Consider the following 16,614-nt stretch of genomic DNA (forward strand, 5'->3'; position numbering starts at 1 on the left):
AATTAAACTTCCGGCAGCTTGTTATAAAGGTGAAAATTTATTAAAAAACAAAATATTAGTGCATAAACAAATAATAATAACATCATCAGTATAATGATAGCCAATGGCTTATTCCTATTGAAAAGTTTTAAAAAAGTATAAAAGCATACTGTCAGCACCCAATTTACACTGCTTAAACATGGAGATTTTCTATCAGCATGTATTAATGCTGTTATAATTGCCTTTCACTGGGTTGTATGCTGGAAGAATTACATGATATTCTCCATTCACAGACGAAAAGGGTAAATGAGGTGCAAATCCAGATGATGCAATGATAAGATATGTTCATGGATGGCCAAAAATGGAGTATCGTGCCAGCTGAATAGACAGTTCAGTTGTTTACTGATGGCTATTACTGTTTCCATCTATCTATTCTCAACCCCTTTTCTCATTTTTCACATGGGTCACGGTGTCACTTCAAGAGTGACCATTATCTTGAGCCAATTTTTACACTGCCAGGTGGCTAGCCCTGCCACAGTAGTTCTTCCGTATCACTCACTTGCACACTCACACCTACAGCCAATTTAGAGTATCCATTTCACCTACTGCATGTCTTTGGAATGTGGGAGGAAACCCACGTGACTGTATGGAGGACATGCAGACTCCACACAGAATGACTATTAGTGTTTGTTGACTATGAAATTTTAAGTGTTGGCGGTACTTTTTCTAGGCAGGATGTCAGGCTGGTACTAGGTTATTTTGAGCATCTTTGTTTACATTTGTTAATTGGAAAGACTGCATACAACATTGCATTTTCCATCTGAATTAACAGAATATTTTGGCAATGTTCCTTCTGACCCAACACTGGTCTACTAGGCCAGCCATTGTCCTTGTATTATTTGCAAGTAGTCATTAAATATGTTGAATATTTTACTTAGATTCCATTGGTTATAACCACAGTAAGTGTAGCATTGCTGCAAACCTTTGAATTAATTATTGTAGTACTGCCCTGCTATCTGACATATTAACAGTACAATTGCACACAGCTCAAAAGATACTGAGAATTATTTAGATGAAGAGCCTGTAACTGGTCTGCAGAAAAAATGCTGAAGATATTTTAGATATAATTAAAGCATGGTACGAACAAATGCTATGCATATTGTCATATGCAAATGGTGAGCATAAGTATTTAACTTTTTTTTTTTGAAAATGTTGTAAGGTAAGATCTGTTTAAAATAGATCCTTTTGCAAAACAAGGAGAATTTTGACGATAGATTACAAATTACAAACATCTTTGGTATTAAGTAAGACACAAAGGGAAGCTCTCGTCTAATCTATTTTTTCCTGCAATATTCTATAAAAATGCATTCTTTGAAAATTTAATTTACCTAAATGATAATTGAAAATGTATGATGCAAACAATATTTTAAACAATAGCTGTGTCGTGATAACATTTTAATCCACATAACAAAATAACATTTGTAGGAATTTTATTTCTCAGAACATGATAAAACATGATGGTTATAGGCATTGACATCTTACTCATGAGTTAAATAAACAAATTAAAATGTATATATTATAACATTTGTATATTTAACTTGCATATTTTTGGTCTTATCAAGCTGAAACAGTTAACCCTGCATTAAATACGGATCAAAAAAAGTTTACAAATAGATGTCTTAGAAGTTCATAAAGTATTAAGATACCAAAACTAAAACACACTTTAGATACACAAAGACACACAAACACATGGAAACACACAGACACACGGACACACAAACACACACACACACACACACACACACACACACACACACACACACACACACACACACACACATGCAAACATACACACATTATAATAGTTAAACAATTATGTAAATGTTGCTTGTTAAGTGACAAAAAGAACTGTTCATAGAAAAGTCAGTTTCTGTCTACTCTCTATATCAACAACTTTTGCTCTGATATAGGTCCATTATAAGTGAATATACTGAAAATGTTACCTTGTCATGCTGTGCACACATTTATGACATCACTAAAGGTTTATTAATTTGCATAAATTTGTGATAAACCTAGTTATGTACTATTAGCATGTTACCTTTCATTCCTCTTGATTTCATTCTAGCCATGCAATGTCATTCAGCTTGGGCATTGCTGACTGATTAACATTTTCTTGATTAGTAACTGTGTATTTTTTCTGTATATTGACAAAATCTGCTAAAGCATTATATATGTCTTTACTGTACACATACTGGAATTCTTGCCTTCTAAGCAAGTACATGCTCTGAATATTAGAAGTTCATTTTTTGAAAGGTACAGGACTATCATTTGACTAGCTTGTATTGGCTCACATTTCATCAAGAAACTAATACTTCACAAATGCCTAAAGAATTAGGCTACACCACCATGGTGTGTGGGAAAAGGATATCATATCTCTGTCTCTTTACACAAACTGAATAAAGGAAATGTTTATCAGTATCATTGCTATTCTCACCTTGTGGTAATAGACTTGTGAACATTATCAGGAGAGTATAACACTGTTTTTGGTTTCTTTTTGGCCCTCCACCCTCATAACCATCGCACCCCTACCTACAAATGGTCTGCTCATAGGTTCATAGATTAGTACTAGGCTAATTGCCCTTGTGGGCCATTTTAAGCCTAGCCAATTACCCCATGTGAGAATCAAACCCTGCACCTTGTGTCTGCAAGGTAAACACCTTAACCATTCTGCCATCCTCCCACCCCTTTTTAAAAAGTCTGCAAGGGACACTTGGAATATTGCTTCGATTCTGTCCGCAAGTCATAGGTTAGTACTAAGCTAACTGTCCTTGCGAGCCATTTTAAGCCTAGTCAATTATGCCTTGTGAGACTCAAACCCTGTACCTTGTGCTTGCAAGGCAAACATCTTAACTATTAGGCCACCCTCCCAACCTTCCCAACTTTCAGTGTTGCTAAACAGCAAGGCATTGAAAGGTGGGGCAAGATCTTGGACTGTAGCTATCATTCAGCTAGTTTTAGGCATTTTTTCAGGCTGCTATCACCTTCTTTTCTTGATCCTGTGACCTCAAAATGTAGTACAAATGCTGATTAAGCTGGGCCTAGTGTAAGTACTTGCTTGGATTCCTTTGTGGGAACTATACAGCTAGAGTGCATATGCACTGCTTAGTCACCTTTCACATTATGCATGTGCTCTTCTTCGTGAGACCTCACACTATGCATGTGCAATCATTATTGAGATCTCATGCAATGTACATGCACTCCACAGTGAGTGCTCTCTTCATGCATGTGCACCCCTTAGTCAGCTCTCTCTATGCATATGCACTCCTTACAGACATCTCAAACTAAACATCTGCACTCCTTAATAAGCTCTCATTGCATGCATTTGCACCCCTTAGTGAGATCTCACACTATGCTCATATACTCTTTAGCGAGCTTTCACATTATGCATTTGCACTCCTTACCGAGATCTCATGCAATGTACATGCACTTCTTACTCAACTCTCTCTATATGTATGTGCAGCCCTTAGTGAGCAATCTATGCACATGGACTTTTTAGTCAGCTCTCAATCCATGCATGTGCACCCCTTACTGACTTCTCCCTACCTGATTTTCAGTTTGCAGAAGATATGTTACCTGGCCATCTCCCTAGGGAAGCTGCTCCTACAGCATTGTGCTACCATTCTTTCTCATGGTAGGTAGATAGCCATTGGATAATCAGTCAATTCTACCCTACGTGGTACTTTAGCATCAGTACCACTAATTTAATTCTTTCACCTGAAGAACAGTCGCTGATTTACATGCCTATACCAAATAAAATTAAAATGATTTTAGGATAGTACAGATTATAGGGAACAATAAATCAGAGTGAAATAGGGTCATGTTAGTTTGTCTCATGCAAGCAATCTATTAGCATGTTACCTCACAACAAGTAACTTAATTAAAGCCATATTTTGTCATGGTCTTCCTTTTATTAAAAAAAAGGCTATTTAAGACTTACTGTTATGTTCCACTGTCTATGTTGTTCTCTTATGAGTTCATAGACAGTACTGAGTCATTGGGCAAAGCATTACTTCTGCATTGTCTCAGTTATTTTGTGATGCAGCACTGTACTTACATCTGTTCTCTAATGTAGTTCTAAAGATGGTATAACCAAAACAGGAAACAGTAGTGTTAATTTGTTTATTTAACGTTTCTTTACCAGGAAAGTCTGACATGGAACGATCCAATTTTCAGCAGAGCCCTGAAGAGAAACAGTCCACATGCGTATCTTTGTAACATGCCATGAAACCAGAGCAAACCCACATGAACACAGGGAGGACATACAGATTCTGCACAGAAGGCACCCCAGTTGAGAATCAAACTGGATAACCTCTTGCTGTGAGGCAACAATGCAAACCACCACACAACTGCACCATCCAATAACAATGGTACATAGAGGGGTTAAGTCATTTTCTTTTCTTTTTAGCTCTACATCTATTTATCCGTACTAGTATCCTGCTGATGATACGTTTTTGCCTGTAAACTGGTATGCAGTGTTGTATTCTGCTGCACCCATTTTGCATAAACATAATCATTTGTTTATATCTTTTTGTCCTATTATATTGTCTTATCTTATTAGAGAGACACTTTTTCCCCAAAGGTTGCATAACGTCCAAGTCAATCATAGAAACTTTAAAAAAATCAGGATAAGACAGGTACTTTTTCTCCCAACTTCCTTCTAAATGTTCAAATTAAGCTAGATCAGTCACATCTAAAACAATTGCAATGCTGAATTGTATCTGTAAGCTTAGATGAAGACTTTTGTTAAAGGTACATTGAAAATGTATCTTAATTTTAAAAAATTTTTTTAAAAAACTTCTAATCAAATTCAAATGCAGCAGTGTTATTTTAACATAAAAAACTTGTCATCTTTCAAAATATGTTGCTCAACGAAGTCTCACAGCTATGTATTTCTTGATGAATCATAAACTGAGCGATCACTAGAGTTTACTTTCTTGTCCAAAACAGTATACTTAAATGAATGTGCTTTTCAACAGAGCCATTATAATGTAAGGCAATAGAACCTATATGCAGAGTTTCCATATTACCTCTTTGAAAAGGTCAGAATTTTGAACCAAATCTACACTGTGGTTGAGACTTGTTTGTATGTATTGCTCAGACTGAGTACTACCATTATGACAAGTACTTGTTGGTACAGTATGTGTTTTAATTACTGGTTATACAGGAACTGCTTGTGGGTTATTGTGTGAGTATTATTACTAAACAAGACACTCAAAACTACATATGCTTTTGCACTATGGTGCCCCCCCCCACTAAAGTTTATATGAATTCCTTGATATGATTATATTGTTCTGTGATATTTTAACCTCATGATGATCTGCGTGACATCTTTAAAGAACCAGCCTTAGCAATTCTTGAGTTGTAGTTCAACACATATATGTAGTCATTTACTGACATAGACTTTTGTAGAAACTAATAACAGATTACTGTCAATCCTAGTTTGGGCCTTTATTTTTAGCATGGCAGAGAAGGTAAAGTAGTATGAATTACTTTGACACTGTGTCATAAATTATATCAGTTTCAGTGACCATGTGGAGAAATAACCTTTGCCAGAACATCATTAAGGCTGGATTTTTAATTCTTTATATAGTGGTAAAATATGTCAGACACTCTTCAATGTTTTTACCAACAACCTTCATACCTCAACATGCCTTAGCTCCATTATCCAATATATGGATAACACTACCATAATTTCCTCCTCCAGTAACATACAACTCCAGCAACTCACCCAACCCACCTTCACCTCAATAGAGACATGGCTGAGAGAAGTCCAGCTACTTTTAAATTCTTAAAAAACAAAACTCCTGCTTGTCTCAACAAAACCAGTCTCATCTAACTTAATATTCTCACAGGATAACACAGAAATTGAAACAGTTCCCACAGCTAAGCTTCTAGGTGTAGTCATAGCTAAACTAACTTTCAAACACCACATCTACAATAGCATTAGAAAAATACACATCAAACTAGGAACACTCTACAGACAAAAAAAAACTTTCTTGGATAGCTCTACCAGAAAAAACCCTTACTAACACCTGTTTGCATCCCTCACTCTTATATGCATCCTCCTTATACATCAATTTACAATCTTCTCTTAAAAACAAGCTCCAGTCCTGCTACCATAAAATTGCCAAATTCACCAAAGGTTACCGCTACTGTTCCCACCACTGCCTAGCTCTGAAAGAACTAAATTCGCTCGAACTCACAACACCTAAGACTAGTACAGCTGTTTTCTGCACATAAAATGATATATACACCTGATAGCTGCCCAGCCCTCAAATCTGTCCTAAAACCCTACATACCTACAAGAGCCCTCCACTCTGAAAACAAACAACTCCTACATTCCAAACAAAAGAGCTGGACAGTGCCTACACTCTCATGCCACTGCCAAGCTCTGGAGCTTCCTGCCAACAGACACTACCATTGAGAACTTTAACAACTTCAAACACACCCTATGAAAACATTTTCTATGTCATCAGGCCTGCCCCTGCTCTTTCCCTAACAGGTGAATTCCTTTCACTCTCTAGGGTCTTTTGTTTCTATCCATAAAACAGGAATTTCATCTACTAACCCCTAGCATATTGGACTAACTGACTTTCCATATTTCTACACCCTTAACTCTCCCATCCTTCAAAGCATCTACTTGCATCTAATATTCTGATCCTCACCCTTTACCTTACTCCTACCTGATGTATATATAAAAAAGAGTTTGCAATCTACCACTTTACTTTAATTTAGTACATGTTTTATTATTGTATCTACCTCTCCTCTCTGTACTTACTTAGTATTCATTTATTATTAATGTGTGCTTTAATACCTGCTTTTACCTTGTTCATGTAAATTGTCTTAACTTTCATGTGTCATTTGGAGCTTTTCTCCCAGGGCCTCCACTGAAAATGTGTTTCTGACCCAGTTGACCTTTCCCGGTAAACAAATGTTAAATAAAATAAATGACCAACTACTGGAAATAAACACATGGTCTGTATGTATGCTGGTAATATTGGGAGCAGTTTCCACAAAATAATATGTGAGTGGATCATTGACATAGAGTGTTTCTATTTTTCTCTTTTATGAATGCCTTATTCTGGTAATACATGAGTTTGTAGATGAGGATTTTATCATAACCCTTTTGGAGGCAGTGGCAAAGCATGGAGAGCACACTGACAAGGTGATAACTATAAGCTCTATTATGCTACATCTTTTGTTATTAATCGTTGTTTTCTTATGGTATTGGTTGGAATATGGTCACTATTCTTGGCATGACTGATGTTATGTTTCTCATGTAATGGAGGATTTACACTCTCCCTTGGTTCAACAAGGTATTCCAAGCATTTTGTTAGTTCTTAACTGAGTCCCACTATAAGGAAACGTGGATAATATATAACACATTCAAAGAAAATCTTAATTATTGTACTAGGTGAGAGGTATGGCTGATTTTGTATGTCACTGGGTACTTATGCCACTGAAAATGGTAACTGGTAATAAGTGCAGAGTAATACTAATTACTAATGATACAACTATCTGACAACCTGTGATACTTGTCATCCCCCCACCCACCCCATGTGTAATTATTTTTCTTCTGCTGCATAAAATAAATACCTTTCATTTAACAGTACTAGTCATTCACTCATTCATTTATTTTACCACAAATGTCCTAATAGTAGAAGCATGGCTCATTCTATCTCTTGTGCTGGCAATATTTTTGCCTTCAACACTGTTAATTACATAGATTTTGCAATGTCTAATCTAAGTACTACTGTTACAGTGTGGTAATATAATGGTGTGATACATTTTATCTGTCTGAATAAGGGATAGAAAGAGAGGGAGTGATTTATTTAAAGCATATTTACATGCATACATGTATAAAATATTCCAGGCACAGGCAATGCTGCCTTTCTAGTCTGTCAATATATTAAAACAGTCTTTCTTATAATTAGTTTCCAGGTTGTTCTTAAAGTATCTAAGCTAGTGCTTGCTTTAATGCAGTTTGGTAATCTATTACATGCATACTTTCTCAGAGAAACAATTAGGACACCTCTCATTCCTATATAATCTTTTTACATAGGTTATCTGATGATTCTCTTCAAATTTTTGATAACTCCAAGCATCCCGGAGGTAGTTATTTTTCTAAATGTTCTAAATATCTGAATAAAGTCTCTTCTCAAATATCTGTATGAGACACATTACAACTTCATATGGCCTTTCATAATAACTCATGTTTTCACATATATGGATGTCCTTAGTACATTTGTACTGTATCCTTTAAATTTCATGCTTGTTTCCTTATAAGGTTTCTATATTGTTATTCCATGCTCAGGTCTGGGTCTAATGCATCTTACAGCCAATGATTTCATCATTTCTGACTTCATAAACCTTACAAATCTTTTTACGAACCAACAGTTCTATAACTATTATTAACTAATTGGTTAATATGATTAGAAAAACTAAAAGTTGGCGGGAGGTTGGTATAATGGTTATAGTGTTTATCTTACAGAAGCAAGGTGTGGGGTTGGATTCTTACATGGGCTAATTGGCTAGGTGTAAAATGGCCTACAAGTGCAGTTAGCCTACTAATAATCTATGCACCTATGTACCTATACACAGATCCTTAAAATGAATCCACAGTTTCAAGCACTGTGTGCTATATTAAATATTTGATATTTTGACCCATGCCTCTTAAATTTTATAAGCAAAGTTATTGATGTATTGATCAGTGTATTATTCTTCTGTGTCCAGATGGTCCATCAATTTATTCAAGTTCTTTTGCAGATATGAACTGGACTAACTTGACCATTTGGCCACAGGAGCTATTGTAGATCTTTATTAAATAGTAATGAAATTAAATAAAAACTCTTTTTATAGAAGTATTCATAGAGATTTCTTCAAACTGTATAAATTTCCTTAATCTATGGTACAACCATAACAATTTTCTTTTCTGAAAATTGCATTTTTTTATTTCTATCTTCAAAATAAATAATTATTATTATGACATAGATGTCTATTCATCATCCTATTCAATTTATTTATGTTTTACTTTTTAATTCTTATATTAAATTACATAAATGGTTAAGAATGGTTTAATCAATGTCCACTGGCTAATACTCAAGGGCATCAGTTACATGGTGTCATTCACTTGATTACAAATGTTTGTCTGTATCTCTCTCTCTCTATATATATATATATATATATATATATATATATATATATATATATATATACATATATATATACATATTTGTGATGACAAAACAGTTTATCTTCTTCATGTGTTACTTGCATGAGTTTTGGCATTATTTAATCTGTTTTCTTCTCTGGCTATTACTGTAAATAAAACCTATGATAATTAATTCAGTAAGTGATAGACTAAATATTAAGTAACACCTCCAAGTAGAGTTCAAATACAAATAATAACAATTTCAAAGGCTAGTTATGTGAGAAAGGTCTCAAAACTCTGTTATGAGAGAATGAACACAGGATGTGAATGCATGACTTATGCCCATATTAAATTCTGTCAGCTCTGTCCAGAAATAAAAACAAGACACGACAGTGAGGTGGCACCTCAAGGTTCTTAGATGTTGTAAATATAGGTTTCTTGTAAGACGTTGACAGCTGCTTTTCCTATTGTCTAGAGATCCTGCATTATCAGAAGTAAAACTCTTTCTCCTATTGCTCTGTAAATAGTAAATAATTCTAATCTAGTAATAAATATTTATCTATGGTCAGTGAAATGAGTTTTTTGCTAAATTACTTTCAAAAACTAGAGTCAAAGATAGGGTTTGGAAGGATAAAAAACCCTTGCAACTCCATCTTTGAATGTTGGTTAGTGTCTTTCTGTAGGATGTATTGAGAAACATTCAATTCATCTAAGCAGTCAGGGAGTTTATAAAATTTGAACTGAAGGACATAGATCTTTAAAGGGATAACTTTCAAAGACTAAGACTGACTGCTGGAGCCATAACTGACTAATTGTCATTTTTTCAGATGAGTGCTTGCAAGCAAGACAAGCATGGATCATATAAAACCGAAGGAACCTCAAATGCTAGATTGTGTCTTGCATGTACAAGGACAGGAGGTACAGTGAAAATGGACATATTTCTAATATGACTGTAATTTTCAGATAGGAAATTACTCTTTTGGAATTGTAAATGCCCTTGCAGTTACAAGCATAACTGGTCTGGGCAGGTGACAAAAGTCACAGGACTCAACATTTGCTTCCTGATTTAACTGATAAAAACAACTGAGCCTTAAGGCTAAACTATAACCAAACCGGAGAGTAGCTCTTAACAGGAAAATTACTACAGAATCAATTAACATCATTACATTCATTGTACAGAGCAAACATTGTTACTGTGTGATAAGTTCAGGAACAAATGCAAGATATCTAATTTCCTAAGCTCTCTGGGATAAATGGGCATAGTTGAGGAAGCCATTTTAGATTTCTTGGTTGGATTCAAAGATGCAGTCACTCCATACATTAATTACTGGATCCACTGAAGTTAGATAAGACTGCAACCAATTTTGATCTTTTCCTTGTTGATTCCTGAAAGCACATGCAGCTAAACTAATCTCTGCAGTGTCTAAAAGGGAGCCTTCTCAATAATGATGGCAACATTTCTAGCTTGAAGCACCCAATGGGCCTAGTGTATCTATCAGTCCTTTATAAAGGAAGTCACTGATTCCTCATTCTGGGTATTAGAATCCTGAACTAACACAGGGGAATACATATTAACCATATTGAGTGTGTCATTAACCTCCAGTTTATGGAATCAGCCAGAATACTTTGATATTTATTTGCCCTAAAATTTAAAATATTTAATAAATGGCACTGGATGCTGGCTAGGCAAATTCACAGCCTTCAGTCTAGCATTTTTGAAATGCAGGACATGCAATGGGAGAGCATGGTGGTTTTCTTTAATGTGTGGTGAAAATAACTTAACATTTGATATGAGATAAAAAGAATGGCTGTGATGATGGATAAGGTATCTCGGTTTTCATGCCTTTAAGGATTCTAGGCTCTATAGCCACTGAGTTCCTGAGGTAAAGGAGTGGACAACAGATCTCAATTCATTATGGCTGTCTGTAACACTTATAGTAAAGCATGAAATATCTAAAGGATTGAGATTTTAGCTATTCATATACAAGCGCAATTAAAGAAATAACTGGTAAGTATACCAACAAACTGCAGTCTCCAGGTAGCAAAGCAATGTCAAGCCTTCAGTATATGTAATGAAACTAAACCTGATTTACTGTGAATTTCTCAAAATGTATTTCTGTGTCTGCCCTTGTGGTGTATATGACAATTATAGCTGAAGAAGTGTATAATTACACAACTGTTTTAATTTCTGTGAAGGTTTCAAACATTATAGAACGTAAGCAATGTTTCAATGTTTGCTGTGGCCAGATATAACTAAACTGACAATTCAGTTTACTACATGCTGCTGATATATATGCAAATGCAATAAAAATAGAGAAAGTTCTTTACTGAACTATTGGCATACCTCTTTCTAGACACCCAGACCAAGAATGTAACTATCCTGCTTAGCCTAAGACTGCTTAAAGTTTCAGGGGACATAATGCTCACTGTTGAAGGTAATATAACCCCAGGGTCAAGGCTGGTTGTCACACATATAACTAACCCAACAAAACTGGAGGTCAAGATTATTAACCAGTGTGACCTTAATAGAGATATTAGATTCCTCAGATTTAGTTGAATGCCTACAAAAAAAAATAAAAAATTCAGCATTTATCTAGTTTATTATGTTTCCAAATCTTGATTCATTACTAGTATAGAAAGCCACACTGAGGCCTTCCCTTTTCCTTCCTTCTCCTCTTGGACAGTACCCCAGGTATAACTTTGATAAATATGGAGGACCACACAGATGAATCTTTAACTGCACACAATTCTTTTTCTCTTAAATAGTGCAATAATAATTAACTAACCATGGAAAAGACTGTGAAAATGTAACTGAAGATACCAGATACTGCAACATTTTTTGCATGTTGCACTACCAAAATATGTCTGTTTCTAAGTTTAATTAAAAGGGGATCTAAGCTTAGAAGGCAACAAAGAAATCTGTAGAATTAGAGGAAGGCCTTAAACACCTGCTGCCATATCACAGCCGAGATGCTGTTTGCTAATAAAACTGCCCTTCACCAAAAGCTACAAGGTCAGATTAGTGCATAAGTCAGGACTTACCCATATCACAACACCCCACATTTGCTCCTTATGGAAAAAAGGGTAGCATATAAATGTCTGCCCATCTCTGTGTTATTCATATGTATAATACAAGAGGCTCTGTGAAATTAACCTTAAAGTACTTGGGCCAATAAACTTCTTGGGAGTGCATGACTAGGCTTCGGAAGCTCCACATGGATCGATAGCTGATGCACAAGGTCTGTGAAAGTCAGCTAATCTTACTCAGGTGACTGTATTCCATATGGTGCCTCAATATGGTCAGCTCAGAAGGGCCCCAGGACTCCACATGTGAAAAAATATATACTGCACATGTAGTGCATTTCTGAATTAACTGCATTTTGCTGAAGTTATTGTGGTTACACAAATGCATCATTTAGAAATCCTACATGCATCAGGAATGTCCATTGTGACTGTTTAGGATAACACCATCCACTCAGCTCTGACCAGCTGACATCACTCTTAAAGTATGACTGACTACAACAGGAGTCATCATCCTACACATAATTATCAGACACTGAATAGGGCACATAGCTAACTGCTAAGCAAGTGGTTAAGGATTTCATTGAAAGGCCTAGTCCAATTTCTCAACTGACCTAGAGCACTGTCTGGCTAAGCAACTTGCTCAGTGTCAGACAGTAGGCAATAGAGGCTGAGGGAATGAAACTTAATCCTCTGCACTAACTGACAGTGAAGTAAAGTAGTCAGTAGATACCATGCTGCATGTGTCATAGGGATAGTTTCAGCAAAACAAGTGAGAATACTAGAGACATCTTCCTAATCTGGGGTTGCAAGCAACACTTAGGAAATATCCCATCCTAATTATGCATCCATTGAATGAATGTCTTACTTTTCACAGTTGTCATAATGAAATCATTATGTTATCCCACATTTATTTCATCACACTTTATCATTTTTGTTGTTTATAGTGTAACTTAAGAGTGTGAAGAAATGTCAGGTCCTCCTTCACTCTTCTAGAATGTTAGCATACGTCTTTTTATATTCCATCATTACACTCATATCAGTTTTTTACCACAATAGTAGTACATGGTATGGATCCTGTTAATGGAAGTTATACCTCTGGTACTAAAAGTAAATTTCCTTCAGATGCTGCATAAACCTTATGCATACAGGAGCTCATGGAGGCTAGTCAGGGCCATATAATTTCTCTCATGATACAACTAAGTTAAGGAGGTGATGCAGCAGCATGTTATGATCTTTCCCTCCCTCCCTAGGATCAATTTTTAAGAATTAAGATTGAAACTAAGTCAGCTGCTAGTGTGAGAAGTTGTGGCAGGAACATTAATAGTGAATCATAAGATATTACATATAAATATGGCTACTGAGTGCTTCTCTCTTCAACTAAACATATTCATCCTGGAAGAATGTGTACCTGTGTGTAAAATTATAAACTATGATACTCAGCTAACAATTAAATTATCTTCCAAGGTACAACATCCGTCAACTATGTCACTTACCTGAAGTTACCTTGATGTTTTCACAGTTTTCGAGTTGTGGTGTATCCCAGTATGAAGTGTAGTTCTGTTCATTCAAAACACTAGATTAAAAGAAAGTGTTCGGTTAAATGGATACAGTTATTTAGCTGCAGTGTAGTTTGCTTAAAACAAATTATTTAAATTGAGCATGGCTGTGTTATACCACAGGGACATCAAGACAGAGCACACAAAATAACATGTTTCACTTCATAGAAATATTTACTACCCTTAACTGTGAGTAATTTCCAAGGACATATCAGCTAAAATTTAAAAGGTAATAAAAATGAATAAAAGACATTAGGCTACAATAGGTGGGCTTGTACAAGAAGCTTAGTTCATCCAAATTCAGCTCCAGCTACCTATTTACCAAAGTTATAACCAAATCATAAACAAACGACTAATGTTCCACCACCCCCTCAGACAGAAAATTCCAAAACTTCACAAAGCGTTTAACGAAGAATGTTTCTTTTCAATTCTACAGATATGCTTTCCTCTGCCACCTATTTTTTTCCTTATATCCCATGCCTATGGCAGCAAATTCTAACATGAGGGCACTAGAATCTATGGAATGGCTACAAAGTAATGGGAAGATCTGATATGGGCACATACCAGTGTTCTTTGCATGAGAACTGGATACTACCAGACGTCAAGGGGAGGGTGAGGGACATATATAGCTATGAAAACAAAAACAAAAAAAATCAGTGCCAACACTTCATGTTTCCTAGTTAGTAACCTATATATTATGCTATTCTGCTACAGGGACCTTTCCAAACAAAGTCCATCAATGCCTAGTGCATTCTTAGTAGAAGAGCTAAGGTAGCACACAGAATTCAAGCAAGCATGATGTTAACACTGTACTTTTATAGATCAAACCATATCAAAGTTATTTGAACTTGCGCAGTTGGGCAAGAGTTTCATCTTCATATTTAAGCATTTTATATTATAATTGGTGCATATCAAATAACTTGGGTGTGAATGTATGTTCTAAATTTGTTGTATAGTTTTAGTTGTTTGTTAGTAGGTTCAGTCTGTTGTTAACTTATCTCCTCTGAGATGTTCGTGTCAGATTTTCAGAAGGAGTTTTATGATGTGATCCTAAATCAGAGAGTTTTGCTACTAGTTTGATTTTTCTGTTTTTTTAATATCTACTTTCAAGAATAAAAGTGAATATATAAATAGTGTTTTATCTGACTTTTCTAAGGTATGTGAAATGGCAGTATGCAAACGGTCAGTATCTGAGTGGATTAAGTATTAGAGAAATAGTTGGTTCATGAACGACCTTTCTAATTATGTAGATGCAGTTTCACTCCCTGTCAATTTATGTTTCTTTCAGTATGTAAAAACAGAAATCCACTGCAAACTTTGTTAAATGCTTTAATGTTAAAAATAATATTAAGCGCTTTTGCCTTTTAGGATACAAAACTTCATCAGAACAAGACGGAAATGACAAAACCTTCATTTAAATACATCAACTGGCCAATAATCTTGTTAACTTGTCCAGTATCATTTCAAAATCTTAAAGTCGTGTATTCCATCATTTAAAAAACTTAATATTTTAATCTGTCATATTTTTGTTAAAAACCCTTATAAACCATATAAACATTATAAATGCCATCATTTAATAAGCTTAAAAAACAGTTATGAACTGCCAAATATAAAAATAAATATAAATATAAAAATACGCAAATGTGTAAATACTGTTATTGTAAAAAAGTCTGAGTACAGTCCAAAAGTTATTAAAAACACATATATTGAACACATATATAGATAAATATAAATATATGTGTTCTTAAAATATATGTGTTCCTATTATATGTGTTCTTACAAGCTTTTTTATCTTTTTATCTTTGTATAACTTAGTAAGACACTTACATTCAGACTTGACTGACAATACAAGTGTCATCAATTGCATCAACTACACTTGAGTGGTTTTGAGATGTATTGTTCATGTTTGTATATTCTTTCCTGCTTATTGGTTTCAATAAAGGACAGTTTGTGGAATACTCTGTGAGATTCATTTGCAGCCTGGTGCACTCTTAACTTTACATTGTAAAAAAGTCATCTAAATATTTGTGTAAAAGCATATCTAATAGTTTTAACTTTGCTGCCCTCATCTTCAAAACTGAGACAATTGATATGGATTCATTAAGCCCTGGGGGACTGTGACATGAAGGTTAAGCTGCCAGGAGAGTTCCATGTACTCCAATTTTGTCTCCCAGTCACTGTCCCTGGGACACTTTTTTTCAATAATGCAAAATTTAAATTTATCAGAGGACCCACATTTTCACTATGTTTGTTTAATGAATTGTTAATACACCTTAAAGAGATGTCATGTCATGATGTTGTATTTAATTTTACTTTGCTGTTTTGCTGCTCTTGTGAGTGTGTTGTTCAATGTCATGTATGTCTCTTTGAATATCCTCTGTTTTCCCAACATAAAAACTTGGGCAAGAGGCACACTTAGCCAAGTAGACTACACCAGTGGACTGACAATTCCCATCATGTCATTTTACAATGGTACTAAGGTCTCCCCCAATGTAATTGTTTCTTCTTCAACAATAAAGGGACACTATTTAATTTGACCACATTTCCTGGTGCCTCTACTTGTTTTTTGTTGTCACAGCATCTTTCACGATTGTTATCTAACATTTCTTTTAAATTCCGTGGTGTTTTAAAAAACAAAACGTGACTCCTCCCACAAAAGATGAGCAATATTGCTGCCCATTCTTCATATCCTCCATTTCCTACAAGTAATTCTCTTGATGTCCTCTGAACCTGAATTATGTTGAATGACCAAAGTCCTTTCAAATTATGTATCCAGAATTCTTTGTTACCTAATAAGGGTTTATATCTCATACCCCATTCATTCAAGAGATACTGACAAAGCTC

General features: G+C 35.2%; 1 protein-coding gene across 5 annotated transcripts in view; it reads right to left on the bottom strand.

Moving 5' to 3' along the window:
* The window catches only part of ADGRG6 (adhesion G protein-coupled receptor G6), a 1,156,656-nt gene that overhangs the window by 283,725 nt on the left and 856,317 nt on the right, over positions 1-16,614 (bottom strand). For all 5 annotated transcript variants that reach the window (XM_044058511.1, XM_044058431.1, XM_044058747.1 and 2 more), the window contains one exon: positions 13,708-13,787. In XM_044058511.1, the coding sequence (XP_043914446.1) occupies positions 13,708-13,787 (80 nt within the window). The remainder of the gene's footprint in view (positions 1-13,707; positions 13,788-16,614) is intronic.

This window comes from Protopterus annectens, chromosome 1.part0 (assembly GCF_019279795.1).
Source record: "Protopterus annectens isolate FY-2018-M chromosome 1.part0, PAN1.0, whole genome shotgun sequence".
NCBI lineage: Eukaryota > Metazoa > Chordata > Ceratodontiformes > Protopteridae > Protopterus > Protopterus annectens.